The sequence below is a fragment of the Danio aesculapii genome, chromosome 5, assembly GCF_903798145.1.
Source record: "Danio aesculapii chromosome 5, fDanAes4.1, whole genome shotgun sequence".
Classification (NCBI taxonomy): Eukaryota; Metazoa; Chordata; class Actinopteri; order Cypriniformes; family Danionidae; genus Danio; species Danio aesculapii.
This window is the reverse complement of record NC_079439.1, coordinates 71947176-71957175: the sequence shown is the minus strand read 5'-3', so window position 1 is coordinate 71957175 and position 10000 is coordinate 71947176. Positions and strand designations below refer to the sequence as shown.

The window sequence follows — 10000 nt, the reverse complement described above, 5'->3', positions numbered from 1 at the left end:
GGTTGGTTGGTTGGTTTTTTTGAATGGTTGGTTGGATGTTTTTTTTGAATGGTTGGTTGGTTGGTTGGTTGGTTGGTTGGTTGGTTGGTTTTTTGAATGGTTGGCTGGTTGGTTGTTTTTTTTTTTTGGTTGGTGGTTTGGTTGGTTTTTTGAATGGTTGGTTGGTTGGTTTTTTGAATGGTTGGTTGGATGTTTTTTTGGATGGTTGGTTGGTTGGTTTTCTAGTTGGTTTGGTTGGTTGGTTTTTTTGATGGTTGGTTGGTTGGTTGGTTTTTTTTTGGTTGGTGGTTTGGTTGGTTATTTGAATGGTTGGTTGGTTGGTGGTTTGGTTGGTTTTTTGAATGGTAGGTCGGTTGGTTGTTGTTTTTTTGGGATGGTTGGTTGGTTGGTTTTCTAGTTGGTTTGGTTGGTTTAGTTGGTTGGTTGGCTTGATTGGTTGGTTGGTTGTTTTTTTTGAATGAGTTGGTTTTTTGGATGGTTGGTTGGTTGGGTTGGTTGTTTTCTTTTGGGCGGGGGTGGTTGGTCAGTCGGTTGGTTGGTTGGTTGGTTGTTTTTTTTAGATGGTTGGTTGGTTGGTTGGTTTTTTTGATGGTTGGTTGGTGGTTGGTTGGTTTTTTGAATGGTTGGTTGGTTGATTGGTTGGTTGGTTGGTTGGTTGGTTGGTTAGTTGGTTTTTTTAAATGGTTGGTTGGTTGGTTGGTGGTTGGTTGGTTTTTTGAATGGTTGGTTGGATGTTTTTTTTTGGATGGTTGGTTGGTTGGTTGGTTTTTTTTGATGGTTGGTTGGTGGTTGGTTGGTTTTTTGAATGGTTGGTTGGTTGATTGGTTGGTTGGTTGGTTGGTTGGTTAGTTGGTTTTTTAAATGGTTGGTTGGTTGGTTGGTGGTTGGTTGGTTTTTTGAATGGTTGGCTGGTTGGTTGTTTTTTTTGAATGGTTGGTTGGATTTTTTGGGGGGATGGTTGGTTGGTTGGTTGGTTTTTTTGATGGTTGGTTGGTTTTTTTTGAATGGTTGGTTGGTTGGTTGGTGGTTTGGTTGGTTTTTTGAATGGTTGGTTGGATGTTTTTTTGGATGGTTGGTTGGTTGGTTGGTTGGTTGGTTGGTTGGTTGGTTTTTTTGAATGGTTGGTTGGATGTTTTTTTTGAATGGTTGGTTGGTTGGTTGGTTGGTTGGTTGGTTTTTTTGAATGGTTGGTTGGATGTTTTTTTTGAATGGTTGGTTGGTTGGTTGGTTGGTTGGTTGGTTTTTTGAATGGTTGGCTGGTTGGTTTTTTTTTTTTTTTGGTTGGTGGTTTGGTTGGTTTTTTTGAATGGTTGGTTGGTTGGTTTTTTGAATGGTTGGTTGGATGTTTTTTTGGATGGTTGGTTGGTTGGTTGGTTGGTTGGTTTTCTAGTTGGTTTGGTTGGTTTAGTTGGTTGGTTGGCTTGATTGGTTGGTTGGTTGTTTTTTTTTGAATGATTAGTTGGTTTTTTGGATGGTTGGTTGGTTGGGTTGGTTGTTTTCTTTTGGGCGGGGGTGGTTGGTCAGTTGGTTGGTTGGTTGGTTGGTTGTTTTTTTTTAGATGGTTGGTTGGTTGGTTGGTTTTTTGGATGGTCGATTGATTTGATTGGTTGATTGTTTTGTTTTGTTTTTTTGGACGGTTGTTCGGTTGGCAGGATAGATGGATGGTTGATTGGTAGGATGAATGGATAAATGTCATGTTTACTGTATAACTGCCCAATAGAATTTCTTGTAATGAAGGAATTTAAATAAATATCCAAAAAGTGCCTTTCACTTTAATCTGATCGTGGCACATTGTGCATAGAAAGCCTGTATACAGTAAACTTCATATGCCAAGCAGCAATACAGATTTTTTAGAGAAAGACAGCCTTTATTGTTTAAGCCACACACATTTCAGGAGGCTTTACTTCATTATGAATACAGTCTGACAACAGGCTACTGACAACAATACATGTATAGTAAGTTAAGCTTTGTGTTTGCTGGAAAACAATTTCAACCCTTACCACGGTTATTAACCAATCAGAGTCAACTACACTATACTGTAGTATACATTACCATAACTGAAGCATTTGTTTTGATTACAACTAATAAATAATAGGGCTGCCATTTCTCAGGAATCACACTTTTCGATGATGAAGATATCTACTCTATGAGGACTGAAATCACTAAATAGTCAATTTAATAAACAATCATTACAGAATATTACGTTTTCACACACAAACTGCATTTATTAGATCAGTGCTGCAGGAGCTTGGTTTGCTGCACCACCTGCTGGACACTTTTAGCTTGTAAGTCGGGGTCAAAGGTTATAACCTGAGTGTTAGCATATCATCACAGCTAGATTTAACCATAAGCTCTGTTAATCTCTAAGATGGGATAATTTTCACAGATAATACTCACTTTTATAAGGGCAACTTTTTATTCAGAGTAATGTTTCGAACAGATCAATTTACTCTACTTGAACTATATTTTTTTGGCGAGAAATGGTACATTTACTTGAGTATGATTTTTCAATGGTGGGCTCATGCCAGCTGACGGTGGGCTGTTTCTGCGGAGTTTTTCAGTGGCGTTTGCACTGGGTGGTCTGAGAAAATGCTGAGCTGCAGCTTTAATGTCTTTTGCCTTTGCCAAACGGAACTCCGTCATTAGAGGAAGTGGGAGTCCCATTTAAGCTGCTATTAGCCGTAATGGCTGGGTTTTTTTCCTTGCCTGTTGTGCACGCAGTTTCCCAACGCAACAGAAGACCCTGGAATCCCTGCTCCTGCCCGCATGTTTCTGTGGTCTGAGCCTCGTAAATAAGAGTGCCAGAAACACTCCTTCAGGGACACCTTCAATTTTAATACTTATACTGTGTTTGTGTTGCTCCAAGTTATTCTATCTATCTATCTATCTATCTATCTATCTATCTATCTATCTATCTATCTATCTATCTATCTATCTATCTATCTATCTATCTATCTATCTATCCATCTATCCATCTATCTATCTATCTATCTATCTATCTATCTATCTACCTACCTACCTACCCACCCACCCACCCACCCACCCACCCATCCATCCATCCATCCATCCATCCATCCATCCATCCATCCATCCATCCATCCATCCATCCATCCATCCATCCATCCATCCATCCATCCATCCATCCATCCATCCATCCATCCATCCATCCATCCATCCATCCATCCATCCATCCATCTATCTATCTATCTATCTATCTATCTATTCTTCTATTTATCATTTGATCCATCCATCCATCATTTCCAATAATATGCATTATATATACATTAAAATAGTCATTATTTATTAGTTTAATTATTAAATTCTGTATTTATTGATTACACAATAACATTATTTTCCACTTCAGATGTTGACTACTACAGTATATATTACATTCTACAAATAAACATAAACGAAACATAAAGTCGTCAAAGCTTTATTGTTTTTAGGCATTATACTGTAATTGTACTCTAAAGTTGTAAAAAAAAAACGTGCTATAGAAACAAACATGAATTGAATTTAATTGAATTAATGTTTCTGACAATAAATATCACACAGCCTTACAATACATTTAATTAATGCATTATTTTACACTAAGCATAAAAGAAAATATGTTATAGATGCATTTTTTAACTTTTAAAATGCTAGCATATTTCCCAAATAATTATGACACAAACATGAATGAATATTAATTAGTAGAAACACTGAAATTATATTTTAATATAGTTATTTTTAGCCTTAAATGTAATCCAAAAACCAACAGGTGTAATTAATGCGTGATGCTCATTTTTTAAAGATATTTTTAAAGGTATGCAAATGTGATCAGGACAATGCATTCGCAAAAATATACACTATTCACATGACTATTAGTAAAGTTTTACAAAGTAATTCTGGGAGAAACATGTGATATTATTGATCGCTGCTGGTCTCTGATCTGTAATCAGCAATAATCCAATCAGATCGATTCAAGCCTACAATACATACACCGATTTCACCCTATTGCCTTATCTTCATTTTGGAAGAATCCCCCCTTCCACCCCATCTCCTCTTTTTTATCCTTTTACCAAGGGGAGCTCTTGAGAACTAACTGATCTCATCTAATATGCTTATTGACCAGGCAGGATCCCTGAGCTCAATTATCTCCAAGCTCAGGGTTCTCTCCTGGAACAGCATGCCAAGTCTGCTGATAGTGTCAAGCAAAATATGAGTGTAATTTCTAGAAATTAAAATTAAAAATACTTGGTGTCCAATACTTGGAGTGCTATTTTTTTATCAATAAAGGTAATAATAAAGGGGGAACACTTTACAATAAAGTTGTATTGGTTAATGTTAGTTAATGCGTTTACTAGCGTGAACAAACAGTGAACAATATGTTCATAACAGTATTTGTTTACGTTATTAGTTAATGAAAATAAAGTTATACTATAAAGTTAACTACTGATGCATTAACTAATGTTAACAAACATAAATTTGCATTTTAATTAGGCATAGTAAAGGTTGAATGAGTAGTTAATGTTAAGTATTGTTCATACTTAGTTTATGTTAGTAAATACATTAACTAACCTTATTGTAAAGTATGACTAATTCCTTTAACATATATTTTAAGTGCCGTGGACAGGGCTAATTTTTTGCATGTCGAACATATTTCGCAACGAGCATGGCTATTGTAACTCTCTTTTAACTGTTCTCCGCTCCAGGTTCAGTCTGTATGCAGTGGACAGCCGTGGCAGTCGTTCGGATGTGAGTTTTGTGAGCGTCCGCACCTCCTGCCCGATGGTGGACGACAGTAAAGCAGAAGGTACTTCACTCCATCACATGTGTGAATATCCTCATGGCACTCTCTATCTGAGTCTGTCTGTTTAGCTTTACGTCATCCAGAGACTTTCCTAGAGCAGAATTCACAGCTCTGAGTCTGCAGCAGGATGAATCACGGCACTCGCGAATCAATATCACAGGAAGAAAAAAAAAGAGCAGAACACAAAGTTCAGTCCAAGAAAAGGAGTGCAAGACTTAAAGAAATGATCAAAGTGTGTTAGGGAATCTTACCTTTGCTTCTTATTCGTTTGCGGAAAAGAGCTGCACTTAGTCTACCTTATTAAATCTGCACTTGAGAACATTTTATAACAACTGCACACTATTAATCAGTTATTAAGCATGAGAAAGTAGTTAATTAATCATTATTAAAGCATTAACTACATTAATAGATATTAGGAAGCAGTTTATGACAGCTAAAATGCTGTTTCTTCTCACAGAGATCGCAGACAAAGTTTACAACCTGTATAATGGCTACACGAGTGGAAAGGAGCAGCAGACGGCCTATAACACCCTGATGGAGATCTCTCCGCCGCTGCTGTATCGCGTTCAGCATCACTACAACTCGCACTATGAGAAGTTCGGAGACTTTGTGTGGAGAAGTGAAGACGAGCTCGGACCCAGGTACGCCATCTGCATCTCCCACATCTCATTTATTTCTGTACTGAAAACAGTCCAATGCATTTTAATCATGCACTGTAGTTTTCATTTTTAACCCTCATAAGAGTTAAAATCAGAAAGAAGATTTTCTTCAACATAATACTAGTCATAATAGTTTTAATATCTCATTTCTTATAACTGATTTATTGGTAACACTTTACAATAAGGTTCATCGGTTAATGCATTTACTAACATGAACTAATCATGAACAACACTTGGACAGCATTTATTAATCATAACTGAACATTTACTAATGCTTTATTAACATCCAAGTCCATGCTTGTTAACATTAATGCACCGTGAGTTAACATGAACTAACAATGAACAACTGTATTTTCATTAACTAACATGAACAAATACTGTAGTAAATGTATTGTTCATTGTTTGTTCATGTTAGTAAATGCATTAATTAACATTAACTAATGAACCTTATTGTAAAGTGTGACCGATTTATTTTATCTTTGCCTTGATGACAGTAAATAATATTAGACTAGATATTCTTCAAGACACTTCTATACAGCTTAAAGTGACATTTAAAGGCGTAAATAGGTTGATTAGGTTAAAGTTAGGGTAATTAGGCAAGTCAAGGTATAACAGTGGTAAGATCATAATATTGATCTTAAAATGGTTTTAAAAAAGTGATTCTAGCTGAAATAAATAATGAAATAAAGAATTAAGACTTTCTCCAGAAGAAAAAATATTTTAGGAAATACTGTGGAAAAAACATAATTTGGGAAATATTCAAAAAAGGACACAAAAATTTCACAGGAGGGCGAATAATTTGACTTTAACTAATATATATATATAGAAGAAAATATTTTTTCTTCTAAAGAAAGTCTTATTTGTTTATTTCAGCTAGAATCACTTTTTTAAAAACCATTTTAAGATCAATATTATGATCTTACCACTGTTATACCTTGACTTGCCTAATTACCCTAACTTTAACTTTAATATATATATATATATATATATATATATATATATATATATATATATATATATATATATATATATATATATATATATATATATATATATATATATATATATATATATATATATATATTATAAAGGAGAAGCGTTTAACACTGGTTTGGGTGTGTGGTTTGATTTAATATATCTGATCTGCCCCGCATCCTTCAATATTACAGATTGATTTATCAAAAGATTTGTCATAGAAGAAATATTGATGTAAGGAATTTTTTTGATGGTGACTAGGGCTGCGCAATTAATTGAAATTGCATCGCAATCATGATTTCAAACGTAGCAATTAGCTAATCCCAAGAAGCTGCGATATGAAATATATATATATATATATATGTATGTATGTGTATATATATGTGTATGTATATATAAGTATATGTGTACAGAATGTTACGTTTACACACATGCACAAATTACATGTAAACGCATCAACTTTTAACAGTGTAATACTCACTACTCACTACTCTTTAGTACTTTTGAAATGTCTACTTTTTACTCAAACTTTGAGTAATATTCACAACAGATACGTTTACTCTACGTGCACTACATCTTTAAACAAGTAATGGTACTTTTACTCGAGTATGATTTTTCAGTACTCTTTCCACCACTGATGGCGACCCATCTAAAAACAATCGACTATTAATAATAAGTCTTTTCACACTGACTAATGGGAATGCAGTTGCTATTACCTAATATTATAGCCATGCAGATTCTCTGTTTGGTTTTATGTGATTAATTGACGTGCGATGTTCATTCATATTTATTTGGTGCTTTAAGTAGGAGTAAAGAGAAAAGAGTGATGCTGTCGACTTGTGATTTACTACCATTTGACCCTCTGGGGTCTGAAGTGATTTTGGGGCGCCTTAGATATTTTGAAATGCGCTGACATTTGTGCTTATTTCAGCTACTTATTATTACATAGTATTGACCAACATGTATTTTTTTATTCAGCATAAACTGTGCTGCAATAATGTGCGAGAAATATTGATGTACGTGCTTGCGTTTTTTTAGAAAAAAAAGTGGTTCGAACGTTTTGGTGGGAAATAAAATTTGGCTGAAATAAGATAAAAAAAACACACCGAATGGGCCTAAACAAGACTTTTGAGTGACCAGTCTTGTGGGGTAGAATATTTACTTCACAATTATGTAAAAAATATTCAGTTCTCTCATACAAAAGAAAAAAAAAACATTACAATGGTTTACATTTTGTAAAGTCCGTTTTGGGTCAGCACTGCTGTATGCATGACAATGGTCATGAATAATTCACGCCTGGAGAGACATAAGACACTCCCCCACTGGCTAATGTAAAACTAGTTTAAAGTATTTATAAATACTTGTTGCATTACTTGCTATATTATGACCATGTAAACACTCTGGGTAAACAACGTATGTGCACTTATAACATACAACTTGCACAAAAAATATACCTTTTATATTCATGCTGATGTGCCTATAAAGTGATTTGAGCCACAACAACAGCAGTTATGAGAGGAATTTCCTGATAAACTGGAGACAATATGAAAGATGAGCCTTTGTTTCTTATTGACAGTAACAAAACACAAAGCGTGTGGTGACTGGACAGGAGCTGTGCTATATAATGTGGAGTGAAGTTTCCTTCACACATCAGCTGAAACGCCGGAGACTAAATGATTGATTTTGGGGTTTCAGAGTCTATATTGATTCAGTCAGTGAAGATGTAAAACTAGGAGCTGTAATGAAAGACCCTTACCAGCGTGTACTGTTACACACCTACTATTATATGATGTATGTTTACCTTTTTTATTTTCGGTGGGAATTAAAACAAGCTGTGTGTTTGTTGTTTTTTGTTATGTGTCTCTTTAAATGGGGTTAGGGGTTAGGTTTATGTTGATGAATCGATGAAGGCAGAGTAGAAATGAGACATGGAAACCAAAGGACTGATAGCTCCACCCCAATGGACTGATAGGCCTGCCATAATAAAATTATAGCCCCACCTTAAAGAACTTATAGTCCCGCCCTAAATGACTGATAGCTCCACCCTAAAGTAATGATAACCCTGCCCTAAATGATTGATAGCTCTGCCCTAAAGAAATGTTAACCCATCCCTAAATTACTGATAACTCCACCCTATTGAAATTATAACCCCGCCCTAAATGACTGATAGCTCCACCCTGAAGAAGTGATAACCCCGCCCTAAATGACTGATAGCTCCACCCTGAAGAAGTGATAACCCCGCCCTAAATGATCGATAGCTTTGCCCTAAAAAATTATAACCCCGCCCTAAATGACTGATCGCTTCGCCCCCTAAAAAATGATAACCCTGCCCTAAATGATCGATAGCTCCGCCCTACAGAAATGATAACCCTGTCCTAAATTACGGATCGCTCCACCCTAAAGAGATGATAACCCCTCCCTAAATGACCAATAGCTCCGCCTTAAAAAATTATAACTCCGCCCCCTAAATGAGCGAAAGCTTCGCGCTAAAGAAATGAAAACCCCGCCCTAACTGACTGATAGCTCCATCCTAAAGATATAACCCCGCCCTAAATGATCAATAGACGAAACGCCTTAAAGAAATGATAACCTCGCCCTAAATAATCGATAGCTTCATCCTAAAGAAATGATAACCCCACCCTAAATGACCAATACAGTGTAAAAAATGCAGGGTTTCACACAATTCATTCATGTTATCCCAACACAAATCGATTAAGTTAACTTAACGCTTTTAACAAATTTATGTGGATTGAACATAAAAAAATTAAGTTGTCCCAATGAAATCTCAAGAATTGTGTTGATTCAGATTATATTAAATAAGTAGTTTGAACAAGCAAAAAATATATATTTTTTGAGTGTAGCTCCCCGTTAAAGAAATGATAATCCCGCCCTAAATTACCAATAGCTCCGCCCTAAAGAAATGATAACCCCACCTTAAATGACCAATAGCTCCGCCTTAAAAAAGTATAACCCCACCCTAATTAAGCAATAGCTTCACCCTAAAGAAATGATAACCCCGCCCTAAATTGCCGATAGCTCCGGCCTAAAGAAATGATAAACCCATCTTAAATAACCAATAGCTCCACCTTAAAAAAAATGATGACCCCACCCTAAATGACCAATAGCTCGCCTTAAAAAAGATAACTCCTCCCTAAATGATCAACAGCTTTGCGCTAAAGAAATGAAAACCCTGCCCTAACTGACTGATAGCTCCGCCTTAAAGAAATGGTAATCCCGCCTTAAATTACCAATAGCTCCGCCCTAAAGAAATGATAACCCCACCCTAAATGACCAATAGCTCCGCCTTAAAAAAATGATAACCCCACCCTAAATGATTGATCGCTCCACCCTAAAGAAAGGATAACCCCGCCTTAAATGACTGATAGCTCTGCCTTAAAGAAATGATAGCTCCGCCCTAAAGGTATCCCATGACTAGAAATAAAAAAAGTAATAATTTTGATGCAGTATGGAAGGTTATGTTATATAATAAAAGATTATGAGGGCAAATACTTTTTTACAAAATAATGAAGTGCACAGGTACATCATCTATAACAATGCACTACTATATACGTAT

The 10000-nt window shown here is 35.8% G+C and overlaps 1 protein-coding gene across 1 annotated transcript in view; it reads left to right on the top strand.

Annotated features, from left to right (window-relative positions):
* Positions 1-10000, top strand: part of LOC130228738 (astrotactin-2-like) — a 544402-nt gene that overhangs the window by 531526 nt on the left and 2876 nt on the right. The window contains exons 17-18 of the mRNA XM_056457174.1: positions 4695-4795; positions 5250-5433. Of these exons, the coding sequence (XP_056313149.1) occupies positions 4695-4795; positions 5250-5433 (285 nt within the window). The remainder of the gene's footprint in view (positions 1-4694; positions 4796-5249; positions 5434-10000) is intronic.